Below are 16,957 nucleotides of genomic sequence, written 5' to 3' on the forward strand. Positions count from 1 at the left end.
GGACAATTAAGAGTATACGATGTATTGTTGGTCGAAGCAGCAGAAAACAAAGTAGTTCACAGCACCTTGCAAATGGTAGTGAGCTTTAGCAAAAATTGCATTGCTCAATATTAAGCCCAATCGGCATTGGAAGGTTGCAATGCATTGTGGGACACATTTTGCAGTTTTGGGACACTTTGTCCTTTGACCTATCGGGAAAATTCAGAAAAATTGGGGTTTTGAGCGTACAAAATATAATTTAAAACGTGTTACTAGAATAAAAACAACAACCCAAAAATTTGATTATTGTATAAATTAATTATTTTATTATTTATAATGATAACATTATTACAATAATAAATTAATGATTACAGCAATTTTCCAGATATGTCAGAGGTCAAAGTGTCCCTAAAAACCTGAAAGTTATGGCGATTGTGCTTATTCATAGCGAGCGTGTAGAATAATTCAAATATCACAGATATACTTTTGTAGGTCCTGTGGTTCTTGAATTATGTTGTAGAGAGGGCTTAAACAACAACACTTTTGTAAAACGCACATAACTCATTAACAATAAATTAAGCAAGTTTTCCAAAGTATATGATTTGTATAATGAACTTCTGCAAAACACCAAAGTGTTATTTTTCAATAATATATTGATTCAGATAATGAAAATCTGCTTCGACCAACAATACCTCGTATACCCTTAAACCCATATTCACATTCATGCTGCACCCTTAATATCTGCAGGGCATGTTTGACAAACATCATGAATATGACCTTGTGAAGTGGTGGTAACTGTGTTTAATGATTATTGACCCAGCACCTGCAATGATAACTGTCTCCTGAGAAGTTAACTGCCCTGTGAAAAACCATGGAAGTATGGAAAAACAAAAGAAATTTCACTTGAAATTTCAATTTTATGTCACTTAACATCCAGAATGGTACAACATTATTGTGCAAAGTGTAAAGATAACAACAATGAAGCAAACATCAAAATAATGTCAAATAAGATTGTCAAAAAAGATGGTCAGAAAAGGTGGTCAGAAAAGGTAGTCAGAAAAGGTGGTCAGGTTATGGAAACACCCTTTTTGAGACTCGATTGTCAGAAAACATGCTGAAAATGCATGTTTTTGGCTAATTTTTCAAGAAATTGGTAAAATAGTAGGCCTAAACCTTTTCTATTATCTCCAGGTTAGTCTACTGTAGTAGACCAGTTTAATTTATCATTCCCTAAATTAATCTCTCTGACCATGGAAAAGTCATCATTCCTGTTCTGATTCAACAGCTCAGATATCCATCTGGGCAGGACAGTCACTGGAGATGTGATGTGTTTCGTCATAGATTTTAAATGGTTTCATGCATGGAAACGTATGAATTGTTTATCAAAAAAAAAAAAAAAAGGAATGCAGCGCAGTCTATCTCCAGGTAGGACTAAATGAATGATTAGGATTAAGCTATTTTTCATTTGGCAGAACTTGATAATATTTTTTAATCCAAAAAATTAGTTCTGTATTTTTCTGGAATGAAATGGGGAGTAGAGCATGTCAAAAACAACGAGGGCGCTTTTCACAGCCTCGTAGCGGGAAAACGAGGTGGAAGACAACCCATATATTGAAACGTATGTTAAACTTTCATCGATTTGCAAGCGACTGGTTATCATAAAATATCTCAAGACTCGCCCAAAAGGCATCAAAATGACAAAGAAAACCGGCCTTTTTACACGTATTTCAATGGGGCAATTATTTAGTGGTGTGCGCCCTTCGTCGGCCTGCTTCTTGGCTTTGTCTTCTCGCGTACACACGTCAAGTTTTCCTGAAGCAGTTTGTTGCTCATTTTTGTGGTAACTTGCAAGAAATGTCGACCCCATCTTTTGTCGTACGGTAGTAAAATAGATTTGATCATCATTAACTGCATTCATCATCATGGTTGGACGTCATTAAATTTTTTTCTGGTAAGCTTATTGAACGTCATCATGTCTGTTGCCACTGCCAGTACACGATAATGTCAGAAATTAATAATTTGTTCTGGGTCTGATTATTCGGACTACTGCCAGCCCGGAGGGGGTTCTCCCTGGTTGAAGGTATACGGGGATGTGCCACGGTTTTGGGGTACCTTTTCAGCAATTTTGGTATATCGATGGGTGGGTTTCACAACCCAATGGGATTAACATTCATAACATCGAGACTTGGGAATAAAATTAATGCAGTGGGACAATATGAATGTTTCCTGTAAGAAAATCAAATATCAGTCCTAAGTCTTAACTATTAGCTTGTTGGCTGCAGTTTTAAAATTACCATTTTGTGTGTGTGGCAATGGGGACTTTGCCTTTAAAATTAGGTTATATTGATCAAATTTCCCAATCATAGTGCATTGTAGGAATGCCTTTAAGCCTCAACTGGGTGGGTTTTCAGTGGAGATCAATGCGCCTGGGCGCATTTGGGCAAAAGTGCCCATAAAAGCGCCCAATTAGGGCAAATTTGGGTGCTTTTTGGGTGTGAAAAATTGGTCTACTGATGGGTGGCAAAAACAGCAAAAAGTAGGTATAGAGAAAGTCGGCATCCAAAAGTCTGCGTGGCACATCCCCGTAATTTTTTTTCTCGAAGAACCCCCCCCGGGTTGCCAGACGTCTGCTATTTAGAGCATGATAGGGTGCTTATGTCATTGTTATGTTGTGTAGTTTTTCGGGAGTGTTCATAAATACTTTAGTACGTGTGTGTGTGGGGGGGGGGGGGGCTGTGAAAAATGGAGGGGTAAAAAGTTTTAGGTCTTCAAAGGGGGGGATAAAAAGTTTGACTACTTTTGGAAGGGGGGTCAAAAAGTTTTAACCAATTATTGAACAAAAATTTCATGCGCATTTAACCATGGCATAATTGAGAATAATGAAAGTCCGTTTTAATATCATTACATCATGGACCGCAGCATTCCAATTTATATAGGCCTACCTTCTAATACCCTTGGAAATCAGGGCGAAAGTGATACTGTTGGATGTTTGTTCGAGCATATTCTAACGCAACAAGGGCATCTGTGAGCAAATTCGTTGCTAGTGTTTCTCGAGCAAATGGATGTTTAGCTGAAAACGACAGCCTAAAGATCTGGATACCGGGTCTGGATACCTTAGGGACCGTTCACAAACACTTGTAAGGGGGGGCCTGATGCAAAAAATGTCATTGCAAAAAAATTTTCGGGGCCCTTTACAGACCTCAAAAATTTCAGGGCCCCCCCTTTTTGACATGAAAATTATGGGTCAACCCCATAGCATAGAAAAGCATATAAACTAAATTTTTCCAGGAAAATTTGTGGTCTTTTTTTCAGGGCCCCTTTAGGAGGGTCAAAATTTTTCAGGGCCCCCTTTTTTTTTTATTTTCCCTAACAAGCGTTTGTGAACGGTCCCTTAAGTAATTTGCAGTGCTCAGTTAGTGCTGATTTGTTGTGATCATATTGTTGTGTTCCAAAATGATAATATGCAATCATGAAAGTTCCCAATACATTTGGATGCAAAAAATATTGGGAATTTGTAAAGAAACAACATCATAAATGGGTAAAATTTTCAAATTGCTTTCGCCAAAATTGTTCACCCCTTTAGGCCTGCCCAAAAAACTTTGCCCCCTTTGCACATGCCAAATATTTTGGTTCCCAATGTGCAAACTTTAAATGGTCTAAAGGTGCCCCGTAAATGTGTGCCAAAATTGCTTGCCCCCCTCTCCGCCTGCCAAATACTGCTTGCCCCCCTCTCCACCTGCCAAAAAAATCTTGGCCCATATGCCACACAAAATGGGCTGGTAACATAGACTTAAAGCCATAATGTGTGATTTACTCCACAGCAACGCCCTCAATTATTTTTGAATTTCTACTTTTTGCACCATTGTAATGACCATTGGTGTACATAAATGATATTTGAAAGACTAAGCCTGAAGTGCTTTAATTACAGTAAATTTAACATTTGTAATAAAACCGACGAGTGCTGAATAAATATGTGGCCTGCGTGTGTATAGTGAACCATTGAATAAGTGACGTACGGTATAAACTGAACATCCCGTCAGCTGCACATAGCTCGGCAATAATCATGAAAAATACCATATTTCGTCAAATAAACGGGGGCGTTACATTTTCCCAAGGGGGGGGCGTTTATTCAAGGTCAATTTTAGAACGATAATTCCCGTTAAAATCATTAGGTAAACTAAAAACACACGCTAAAATGACGAACTATGAACTAGAAACACTGACTTCTGGCTCACTTCCGGGTTTCTGATCCAGATTTTCGCCAATTATTGACGCTATTATCGACCATGTGCGCAACTTGGTAATAGTAAACCTTTTCTATTATCTCCAGGTAGGACTAAATGAATGATTAGGATTGAGCTATTTTTCATTTGGCAGAACTTGATAATATTTTTTAATCCAAAAAATTAGTTCTGTATTTTTCTGGAATGAAATGGGGAGTAGAGCATGTCAAAAACAACGAGGGCGCTTTTCACAGCCTCGTAGCGGGAAAACGAGGTGGAAGACAACCCATATAGTGAAACGTATGTTAAACTTTCATCGATTTGCAAGCGACTGGTTATCATAAAATATCTCAAGACTCGCCCAAAAGGCATCAAAATGACAAAGAAAACCGGCCTTTTTACACGTATTTCAATGGGGCAATTATTTAGTGGTGTGCGTCCTTCGTCGGCCTCCTTCTTGGCTTTGTCTTCTCGATCTCGCGTACACACGTCAAGTTTTCCTGAAGCAGTTTGTTGCTCATTTTTGTGGTAACTTGCAAGAAATGTCGACCCCATCTTTTGTCGTACGGTAGTAAAATAGATTTGATCATCATTAACTGCATTCATCATCATGGTTGGACGTCATTAAATTTTTTTCTGGTAAGCTTTAATATTGCACGTCATCATGTCTGATGTTGCTAGCTCGTTCACGTAGCGTTTTCGTTGTCCCACTGGCACTGGCGATCGGAGTGTTTATCGTCAGAGCACCTCGGACTACTAGTCTGTTGCCACTGCCAGCCCGGAGGGGGTTCTCCCTGGTTGAAGGTATACGGGATGTGCCACGGTTTTGGGGTACCTTTTCAGCAATTTTGGTATATCGATGGGTGGGTTTTCAGTGGAGATCAATGCGCCTGAGTGCCCATAAAAGCGCCCAATTAGGGCAAATTTGGGTGCTTTTTGGGTGTGAAAAATTGGTATAGGCCTACTGATAGGTATAGAGAAAGTCAACATCCGAAAGTCTGCGTGGCACATCCCCGTAATTTTTTTTTCGAAGAACCCCCCCCCCCCGGGTTGCCAGACGTCTGCTATTTAGAGCATGATAGGGTGCTTATGTCATTGTTATGTGTAGTTTTTCGGGAGTGTTCATAAATACTTTAGTACGTGTGTGTGTGGGGGGGGCTGTGAAAAATGGAGGGGGTAACAAAAGTTTTAGGTCTTCAAAGGGGGGGGGGAACAAAAAGTTTGACTACTTTTGGAAGGGGGGGTCAAAAAAGTTTTAACCAATTATTGAACAAAAATTTCATGCGTATTTAACCATGGCATAATTGAGAATAATGCAAGTCCGTTTTAATATCATTACATCATGGACCGCAGCATTCCAATTTATATAGGCCTACCTTCTAATACCCTTGGAAATCAGGGCAAAAGTGATACTGTTGGATGTTTGTTCGAGCATATTCTAACGCAACAAGGGCATCCGTGAGCAAATTCGTTGCTAGTGTTTCTCGAGCAAATGGATGTTTAAAACGACAGCCTAAAGATCTGGATACCTTAGGGACCGTTTACAAACACTTGTAAGGGGGGGGCCTGATGCAAAAAAATTTCATTGCAAAAAAATTTTCGGGGCCCTTTACAGACCTCAAAAATTTCATGGCCCCCCCTTTTTGACATGAAAATTATGGGTCAACCCCATAGCATAGAAAAGCATATATTTCCAGGAAAATTTGTGGTCTTTTTTTCAGGGCCCCTTTAGGAGGGTCAAAATTTTTCAGGGCCCCCTTTTTGCATCAGGCCCCCTAACAAGCGTTTGTGAACGGTCCCTTAAGTAATTTGCAGTGCTCAGTTAGTGCTGATTTGTTGTGATCATATTGTTGTGTTCCAAAATGATAATATGCAATCATGAAAGTTCCCAATACATTTGGACGCAAAAAATATTGGGAATTTGTAAAGAAACAACATCATAAATGGGTAAAATTTTGAAATTGCTCGCCAAAAATTGTTCACCCCCTTTAGGCCTGCCCAAAAAAACTTTGCCCCCCTTTGCACATGCCAAATATTTTTGGTTCCCAATGTGCAAACTTTAAATGGTCTAAAGGTGCCCCGTAAATGTGTGCCAAAATTGCTTGCCCCCCTCTCCGCCTGCCAAATACTGCTTGCCCCCCTCTCCACCTGCCAAAAAAATATTGGCCCATATGCCACACAAAATGGGCTGGTAACATAGACTTAAAGCCATAATGTGTGATTTACTCCACAGCAACGCCCTCAATTATTTTTGAATTTCTACTTTTTGCACCATTGTAATGACCATTGGTGTACATAAATGATATTTGAAAGACTAAGCCTGAAGTGCTTTAATTACAGTAAATTTAACATTTGTAATAAAACCGACGAGTGCTGAATAAATATGTGGCCTGCATGTGTATAGTGAACCATTGAATAAGTGACGTACCGTATAAACTGTACATCCCGTCAGCTGCACATAGCTCGGCAATAATCATGAAAAATACCATATTTCGTCAAATAAACGGGGGCGTTACATTTTCCCAAGGGGGGGGCGTTTATTCAAGGTCAATTTTAGAACGATAATTCCCGTTAAAATCATTAGGTAAACTAAAAACACACGCTAAAATGACGAACTATGAACTAGAAACACTGACTTCTGGCTCACTTCCGGGTTTCTGATCCAGATTTTCGCCAATTATTGACGCTATTATCGACCATGTGCGCAACTTGGTAAGCTTACTACACAAGATAGCATGGAAATATCAGCATTTTTGAAACATCTTGGTTGAAAAAAGTGGTGGGGGGCGTTTATTTGAGGGGGGGCGACTATTTTGACGAAATACGGTAATACGATTGGCGAGATTATACACGCATACGCATTGTAGGCACTGTATGTCGACTTGACGCATAAACTGTGTGTATATCGCTATTCGTCTTCTATTCGTTTTGTTTGAATCCCATCAGCTGCGTGAAGTTCCCGATAATCATGATCGGGGAGCTAAAATACACGCATTGTAGGCGCTGGAATGAAATACCAATTTTCCTTGTTTTACCTCATTTGTCTGGCTCGAAATTAAAAGGTGGCAATGCGATCAGTAGCTATCAGTGAAAACTAAACTAACATTTAAATAGGAATCTATTTCTTATGCAAATCACACATTGCTTTAAGGGGTGGGGTATGAACTTTTGGACAGTATTTATTGTGGGAAATTAGAGCACATCAGACATATCGAATTGCATTTTGAATCCGAAGAATGTCCTTTTGATATCAAATAATTTTGATTTTTTGAAATTCGCAATGTAATACACAAATTGATATTTTTGATATTTAACAGTACTCGAAGTAAACTTTATAAATCTGATGATTTAAACTTAAGGTGTATGTAGGTGGGATGAAAAGCCGATGATCAATTGAAAATTTTGACGTTTCGTATTGAAGATATGGATTTTTTCCCCAAAACACCAAAAAAAATTAGGCCTTTTTGGGAAAAAAATCCATATCTAATAATCTTCAATATGAAAGGTCAAATTTTTCAATTGATCGTCGGCTTTTACTCACAGCTACATACACTTTAGAATATGTCATTAGATTTATACAAATTTACTTCGAGGACTGTTATATATCAAAAATGTGAAAAATATCAAATTTTAATAATTTGTCATAAAATTGGTATTATATCATGAATTTCAAAAAATGAAAATTATTTGATTTCAGAAAGACATTCTTCGTATTCAGAATGCAATTCGATATGTCTGACTCATGTCCCACCAAAAATACTGTCGAAACGCTCAAAACGCTCATTCCAGATCCCTTAAGCAGCTAAACTGATTTCACTTCACATTGAAAGACCTAAATACGATATTCTTTTCTTGACCTCAATTCACTTTACACCCCCAATGCCCCCCCCCCCCAAATTCCTGGCGGCGCCACTGCTTGACCTATACTAAGTACAATTTATTCTTGGACACAGAATGGTTTAGATTCATCAACTGTGAACTATGAAGGGGATTCCAGTCCCTGGGGGGGGGGGTACTCAAGTTTGGTTTTGGTAGGGACGTGCTGCTGAGATTTTGGAAGTAGACCCATAAATATACCAATTTTTCAAGAAATTTGGACCCATTGATATACCAAAAGTCAAATTGTCTGAATTTTTACAAATTTTCCCAAAATTTTGGAAAATTTTGGCTAGATTAAGGGAAACTTGGGCTGTTTTCCGAAAAAATTGAGACAATTTTGAAAAAAGGACCCATTCATATACCAAAATAGGCTTTGAAAAAGGGGTCATTGATATACCAGAAGGCTGAAAATGCTAGCCATGTTTGCGGCACGTCCCTGTATGGTCATTTGTACTGAGTACCCCCCCGGGTTCCAGTCGCTCATGTGTCACTTAAAAAGTGTGCTGTTACTCCCCTTTTTCAGGTTTACCTTGCTGTTGGAGAACTATTCGATTTCCAATTGCATCAGTTTAGGCACATTTGACACCCTGATCATCCTTTCAAAATTTTGGAATTAAAATTTTATTTGATTGGTGGAATTATTTTGTAAAAATATTAACAAAAAGAAACCAAGAGGAAAAACGGTGTAGGAGCTGCGATTTAATCCCTATTCCAGCAAAATACAGCACTAATTTTTTTGGAATTAAAAAAATAATTGTTCTGGCAAATTAAGATCCTAATCCCTTAGTTCTAACTGGCAATTTGGACAATTTGAGGGAAAATAGGCTTAAAAACATGCAAATTTGCATATTTTCTTACAATTGTAGTCACAAAATTCTAAGACTTGACACAACTTGAAGTCTAAGCATTCAGAATCTTGATTGTAGGCTAAGAGTGAGCTCAAAATTTTAATATTTTTTGTTATTTTTAATAATTGGTTATATGGTAAATATTAGACAATGTTAAAAGTGTTTCCAATCCATACTGTTTATTATACTGTAATATATTGAAAAGGTGCCCCATGAACGTGGGCTCATAATTATTGCACAGCCCCTTAGAAAGACCCACAAAACGTTCATCTGCATTTTATCCCTCCTTAGGTTTTGGTATTAATCTTCCAATCAAAATCTTTGATATCTATTAAAGGAGTATTTCGTGATCCTAGCATCTTCTATTTATGTCATTTTTCATTAGATAACCACGAAAAAACCTATTCCCAAAATTTCAGTTGATTCCGATTTTGCGTTCGCGAGTTATGCATGATTATGTGTATTACACTGCTCCATAGACAATGCGTTGTAATTTCGTTCTGGTGCACCAGAACAAAATTCAAATTTCACGATATCTTTGCTAAACGAATTAATCTGCAAGAAATATTTTGTACATAAACATTATGTAGCCATAGGTTTCCAGTGATATGGGCCTTGACGAATTCCATACAGACAAGTTATAATTTTAGAATATGATGATATTCTTTATCTTTCAGATGCTGTGATTATTATTAGTCAGTCTGCAGTACATTCGATCATCACCAGGATACAGTGAGGTACCAACCCTGATTTGTCTTGTCCGATTCTTTACTGAAGACGGAAAGAACTGACTTGGTCCCTGCTGAATATCGAATGATATTTAAATCTACCACAAGACAAAATATTGACCACATTTAAAATGAATGTAAGAGTTTTAAAACCATTGACTTGTAGATTTTGTGGAATCTACCTCTATTCTCTGAATAGGTTGAAAGGTCACTATGACAAACATATGATCAAATATGTTAATGCTGCCAGAAACAAAAAGACTAGAGAGACACTTTGCTGTAAATCATACACTAAAACTCACACTAAAGAGAAACCCTACCAGTGCGAGTATTGTAAAAAATGTTTTACACAATCTGGTAATCTTAAACGTCACATCAGAACTCACACAAGAGAGAAACTCTATCAGTGTGAATATTGTCAACAATGCTTTCCACTTTCTAGTCATCTTCAAAGACACATAAAAAAAACTCACACTAAAGAGAAACCCTACCAGTGCGAGTATTGTCAAAAATGTTTTACATACTCTGGTTCTCTTAAATGTCACATTAGAACTCACACAAAAGAGAAACCCTATCAGTGTGAATATTGTCTAGACCGTTTTGCACAACCTGGTGCTCTTAAATACCACATCAGAACCCACATGAGAACTCACCCCAAAGAGAAACCTTATCATTGCAAATATTGTCAGAAATACTTTTCACAACCTAGTCACCTCAAAAGCCATATCAAAACTCACAGTAAAGAGAAACCCTATCAGTGTGAGTATTGTCAGAAGTGCTTTGAACAAAATAGCGATCTCAAAATACACAGAAAAACTCACATCGAAGAGAAGACTTACCAGTGTGAGTATTGTCACAAATGCTTTGCATATCCTAGTAGTCTTAGGACGCACATCTTAAATCACACGAAACCAAATCAGTGCGAGTATTGTCAGAAATGCTTTGCACGCGCTACTTGTCTAAGGAGACACATTCTAACTCACAAAAAAGAGAAACAATATCAATGTGAGTATTGTGATAAATTCTTTATACATCTCGGTAATCTCAAAAGACACATTCTAACTTGCACCAAACCTCACACTATACAGAAGCCTCATCAGTGCGAGTACTGTGGGAAATGCTTTCCACATTCTTATAATCTCAAAATACACATCCTAACTCACATCAAAACTGAAGATAGAGTGAAACCTTATCAGTGTGAGTATTGTCAGAAGTGTTTTGCAGAATCTGGAGCACTCAAAATCCACATCAGAACCCACACTAAAGAGAAACCCTATCAGTGTGAGCATTGTCAGAGATGTTTTGTGCAAAGTAGTCATCTCAAGGACCACATTAGAACTCATAGTAAAGAAAAACCCTATCAGTGTGAATATTGTCAAAACCGGTTTTCACAGTCCAATGTTCTTAAATACCACATCAGATTTCACTGTAAAAAATCATTACCTCACACTAGAGTGAAACCATATCAGTGTGAGTATTGTGGGATTTTTTTTGCAGCATCTGCAAAACTTAAACGACACATCCTAATTCACACCAAAGAGAAACGATTTCGATGTGAGTATTGCCAAACATGCTTTGCACGAAGTAGTGATCTCAGAAGACACATCAGAACTCACACTAAAGAGAAACCGTATCGGTGTGAATATTGTCAAAACTGTTTTGCACGAGCTTCTCATCTTAAATGTCACATCAGAACTCACACTGAGAAATCCTATCAGTGTCAGTATTGTCGAAAATGTTTTGCGGAAAACATTGATCTGGAGAGACACATCAGAACTCATACTATACACCAATCGGAGAATATAAAAGGAAAACCGCATCAGTGCGAGGTTTGTAAGAAACGTTTTGCAGAGTCTGGGAAACTAAAACGACACATGATTACTCACACCAAAGAGAAACCCTGTCGATGCGAGTATTGTCAGAAATGCTTTACACAAAATAGTGATGTCAAAAGACACATCATGAGGAAACACAAAAGTGAAACCTTACCAGTGCGAGTATTGTCAGAAATGCTTTTCACTGCTTTGGATTCTGAAACAACACATCCGAACTCATAACTAACTTTTATTATATCTAATTAGCCTTAACGAATTCCAAACAGACAAGTTTGTTATGATTTCAGAATGTTATTCTTTATCTTTCAGATGCTGTGATTATTCTCGAATCTGCAGTATAATTAATTCTACAATCACGACCTGGATATAGGCACCAACTCTTGACTTCTCTTGTCCGATTCTTTACTGAAGATACCTTTAATGAACTGACTGTCCATCATAAACAAGACACAATGTTGAACACATTTAGAATGAATGTAAGACTTTTAAAACCATTTACTTGTAGATTTTGTGGAATCTGCTTCTATTCTTTAAATAGGTTGAAAGGTCACGTTGACAAGCATACGATCAAATACGTTAGAGCTACTAAAATTAAAAGAACTAGAGAGACACTTTTTCGGTGTAAATATCTTCAGAAATCTGTCAATCTGAAGGGACATACGTACACCAAAAATCTCAAACAACACATCAGAACTCACACTAAAGAGAAACCCTACCAGTGTGAGTATTGCCAGAAATGTTTTACGCTATCCTCTACTCTTAAACGCCACATCAGAACTCACACTAAAGAGAAACCCTACCAGTGTGAGTATTGCCAGAAATGTTTTACGGTATCTGCTGCTCTTAAACGTCACATCAGAACTCACACTAAAGAGAAGCCTTATCAGTGTCAGTATTGTCAGAAATGTTTTATACAATCTAGTAGTCTTAAAGATCACATCATAATTCACACAAAGAGAAACCCTTTCAGTGTGAATATTGTGGAAACTGCTTTGCAAACAAAAGTAATCTGAAAAGACACATCAAAACTCACACGGAAGAGAAACCATACCAGTGCGAGTATTGTCAGAAGTGCTTTACACAAAGTGGCGATCACAAAAGACACATTAAAACTCACACCAAAGAGAAACCTTTCCAGTGCGAGTATTGTCAGAAATGCTTTACACTAATTTGGAATCTTAAAGAACACATCAGAACTCACACCAAAGAGAAACCCTATCAGTGTGAGTATTGTCAGAAGTGCTTCACACAAAGTAGCGATCTCAAAAGACACATCCTTACTCACACCAAAGAGAAACCTTACCAGTGCGAGTATTGTCAAAAATGCTTTGCCCGTCCGTGTAATCTTAAAAGACACAGACTAACTCACGTGGTTTAGAAAATCTAGTCTTCTCTTAAAGATCACATCATAACTCGCACTAAAGTGACAACCTTGTCAGTGTGGGCATAACTCACACTGAAGCAAAATCTTAAAATTGTCAAATATTTTGCAAGGAATACTAATCTTGACGATAAAAAGAAACCATTAGTGTAAGTTTGGTAGACTGTCCTAAACTACCGGTACTAGATAAAAGGATCAGATAATGACAATCCTGATTTGAGTGTTTCTTAGTGTCATTGGACTTGGGTACCATTCAAGTGTTCCGTTGTTTGTAATAAATTGCACCCATGGCAATACATTGTGAATAAATATATCTTAAATAAAATACCATGCTTTTAATGGATTTTAACTGCAATTGACTAAATATTGGTAAATAGTAAAACACAGAAAAGGTAAAAGGACAGATTGTTATGGGGGTTATGGACATGATGAGTTAGTAAGTGGAAAATGTTGAATGTCAGGTCAAGGTCATCCAAGGTGAATTGAGTATAGATTGTCAGATTGTGGAAACCAAGGTCATATCAAGGTTAAAGTTCTGATAATAGATAGTTGGATTGTCATGAAACTTGGTTGATATGAAATCCCTTAAGCAGCAAACATTCTTAAAGGTTGTCTGAATATAGACTGTTGTATTGTTGTAAAACTCAGAGGATGATTTCAATTAAAGCCATTTGTTCAGGTATGAATTTAAATATGTAGACCTATTTAGCACACATTTTTCAATTCCGCTTTCAGCATGAAAATTTTGAGTATTTCCTAGTATGTCATTGGTGGTATTTACCAATATATGCCAATATTTCGCACCCGGTTAGTTGTACCAAACATTCAAATTTACTAGCATTCAAAGTACTTGCAATGTAAAATTATGAAACATGATCTTCATCCATGGCGTTGTCTTTTTAAAGACATTTCTTGTTGATGTATAATAGTAGCCTGGAATGTTCTTTACCTATTAAAACCAAAAGGAACTGTTTTTGGGTTACTATGTTTGAAAAAATCATTTTAATTAACAAAAGGTGTAGCTTTGGAAATACCCCAAAATGCCATTTTCCCGAAATAGATTAAAAATTCCATTAAAAAAGAGATATTTCAATTTTTCTTTTTGAAAGCATTAAGTTACATAAAATAGTGGAAACAAATGGGCTCAAATTTGATTGCAAAGGTAAAAGAGGTAAATTTATTTGGTTGCAAAACCCCTTACATCCACAAAAGGTGCGATATAAAATAAATAGGAAGGCTGGAAAATTCTTTTAGTTTCTATTCATCAACACTTTATCCAAACCCAAATTGAATCAAATCGAACAAGTAATACTTGCACAATTAAAAAAAAAGCTGTTTTTCTCAAAAAGTCAAAAGTGGATGTAAGGGGTTTTGCAACAAACCTCTTCATATATGTATGTGGTTACAGTTTTGGTTAAAAATGCTCTCAAGTGAACAGTAAATTCTAAATGCAACCAAACTTGGGTCGTAGCTGCACTATGTATTAGTGGTATCAAAGGTCACATACGGAAGGTCATTTTGAGGTCTGCTTAAAAATAGGCTTGAAATGAAAACCTATATACCAAACTTGGGTCATAGCTACACTGATGGGAACTCTAGTGTAATAGTGTTGTTTTTAAAGGTCACACACTTAGGTCTAAGGTCATTTGAGGTAAACTTGTAAAATAGACTGAAAAGAGAAAATCTGGTCTCCTGTGAACAGTTCAAATCCAATTGCAAAAAAAAAAACACGTTTTGATGAATCCAATAGCGTATAGCCAGCACTTTTGCAGAGGGTGGGCAAAGGGGGGGGGCAAACATTGATGGCTAAAAAGTACCAAAAGGCCTAAAATTTCAAATATATGGGCGGCCACCATCGAAAGACTATTGCCCGCGGAATAGTTCAGTTTTTTTGTAATTCTTAATAAGGAGGGCATAGCTAATTCAATGACTGCATTTTTACCAATCAGATGACGGGAATCTATAGGATATTAGGTACGGTATACGGTATATAATACATTATAATGGGGAGACGATGGGGGGGGGGGAAATATTTTGTACCAAATATGAGGTCAAAAAAGTTTTTGGTCAGTTAAGAGGGGGGTCAAAAAGTTTTGGGTTCACGAAGAGGGGAGGTTAAAATTCTTTTCACACGAACATTTTTTTCCATTCCTCACCAAAGTATTTCTGAACACTCCCTAATTATAGGCTGAGACCATTTCATGGTTCAGCAAAAATATCATAAAGTATAAGAAATTGTAGCTAATGTTTGGCCTTTTATATACTCAAAGTTTTGAATGCTTAGACTTGTGCCAAGTCTGAGAATTTTGTGACGATACATTTGTATGCAAAACGGGTTAATATTTTTTTAATCCAAAACGGAATGTAAGTATTCTGGAATTTGAAATTAAAAAAAAAATAATTGTATAGTTTGAAGAAATCGCAAACTGCCGGCGCCCAGTGAAAAAGAAACGCCATTTTAACGAAAAAGCCCTTGGTATTTGAAATTTAGAAAATAATTATCATGCGGTTTTGAAAAAATCGCTTGCAACCTCCAATTTTACCCTCCTCCCAGGGCTCATAATTGTTTCACAGCCCCCTATAATTCACCACCCCGGGGTACACGATATGATTGTTGCCCGGATTGTTGCACCACCCCTATAAAAGTAACCTGTTCCTCAGACCTAGTGGTGTACGCCCGTATGGTAGACGAGCTTGCACGAAGGGTGCACTACATACACTGAAGGGGGCACAACACTAAATCCTTCCGCATTTGGTGTAATTGGTAGTCTCAACAGACACATCAAAATTCACACTAAAGAGAAGCCTTATCAGTGCGAGTATTGTCAGAAATGCTTTACACAACGGAGTAATCTCACAAGCCACAGCAGAACTCATACTAAAGAGGAACCCTATCGGTGTGAGATTTGTCAGAAATGCTTTGCGCAAAATATTGATCTCAAAAGACACATCAGAACTCACACTAAAGAAAAACCCTATCTGTGAATATTGTCAGAAATGTTTCGCGGAACCGGGTACTCTCAAAAGCCACATCAAAACTAAACACTAAAGACAAACTATCAGTGTGGGCATTAATTGTCAGAAATGCCAGAAATGCATGAGTAGCGATCTCAAAAGACATACACCCACTAAAGATTTAAGGGAGTATTGTCAGAAGAACTAGAAATGCTTTATACTGCCTGGTTATCTCAAAAGACACACACTTACTCACGTGGTCTACTCTTAAAGATCATAATCAGAACTCTTACTATAAATAAAAAAGCCTATCAATGTGAAATCAAACTGAAGCCAAATCTTATAATTATCGGAAACATTTGCAAGGAATACTAATCTTTTATAGCGCCCTATGTTCATGAAAGGCCGGAAACCATTTTAGTGTAAGTTTTGTAGCAGAATATCGAGATCTCCAGATTGGTGCCACATACAAATGACTGTTCTACATTATACCGGTACTCAATAAAAGGATCAAGTGAGTGACAATCCTGTCAACCTCACACACAGAGCTGTGCATGGTATTTGGTCTACTCCAAGGGTCGATCGATCTACTGCACATTGCATAGGCCTCCACCTTTGCTGGTACAAAAGCCCTTCCCACCCATACACACACTAAGCCCGTACGCAGGATTCTTGGGGGGGGGGGGGGTGCTGATTTTGATAAAGTGTACCTAAAGGGGGAGGGGTGTGAAAAATGGACTTTCCAAAATTTTGACCTTGACCCAAAAATCATGTTATTGTGACACTGTGACTGCTGTATCGATGTATCCTTGGGTCCATCCTTTGAACACGCCACCAAATGGTGCTGGATTGACTATACTTCAAGATTTTTTCCAACTTCATCCCCCCCAATGTCAAAAAGAAATCTACGCCACTGGTCCTACGTGTGTGGGGTGGATGGGTGTGTGGGTGTTAGTAACAATAATATAATTCCATACTTTGATAATTCTCAGGCGCTACCTGTGTACAAATTCTGAGCCCGGAAGCTGCTTTCTTTGATGAGAAACGGCCCGCCCTTTGTTTTAACATTTGGGGCCATGGGACCCATAATATTTGACTTATGAGGCCCATGTACATAATTATGTTGAAG

At 37.6% G+C, this 16,957-nt stretch overlaps 1 protein-coding gene across 4 annotated transcripts; it reads left to right on the forward strand.

Annotated features, from left to right (window-relative positions):
- Window positions 1–1,622: 1,622 nt before the first annotated feature.
- LOC140141184 (uncharacterized) lies at window positions 1,623–13,222 on the forward strand. Of its 4 annotated transcripts, XR_011857371.1 has the most exons (3): window positions 4,479–4,841; window positions 9,607–9,794; window positions 11,802–13,222. XR_011857371.1 is itself a non-coding variant. In XM_072162979.1 (2 exons), the coding sequence occupies exon 2, from the start codon at window positions 9,789–9,791 to the stop codon at window positions 11,712–11,714; it is 1,926 nt and encodes a 641-aa protein (XP_072019080.1). In that variant the 5' UTR covers window positions 1,623–1,799; window positions 9,607–9,788; the 3' UTR covers window positions 11,715–13,222. The 4 variants fall into 4 exon arrangements, 3 of the variants coding, with proteins under 3 accessions (XP_072019080.1, XP_072019082.1, XP_072019079.1); XM_072162979.1 differs by lacking the exon at window positions 4,479–4,841 and adding an exon at window positions 1,623–1,799 and having other exon boundaries at window positions 9,607–13,222; XM_072162981.1 differs by lacking the exon at window positions 4,479–4,841 and adding an exon at window positions 4,053–4,309 and having other exon boundaries at window positions 9,607–13,222.
- The last annotated feature ends 3,735 nt before the right edge of the window (window positions 13,223–16,957 follow it).

Source organism: Amphiura filiformis, chromosome 19 (assembly GCF_039555335.1).
Source record: "Amphiura filiformis chromosome 19, Afil_fr2py, whole genome shotgun sequence".
Taxonomy (NCBI): domain Eukaryota; kingdom Metazoa; phylum Echinodermata; class Ophiuroidea; order Amphilepidida; family Amphiuridae; genus Amphiura; species Amphiura filiformis.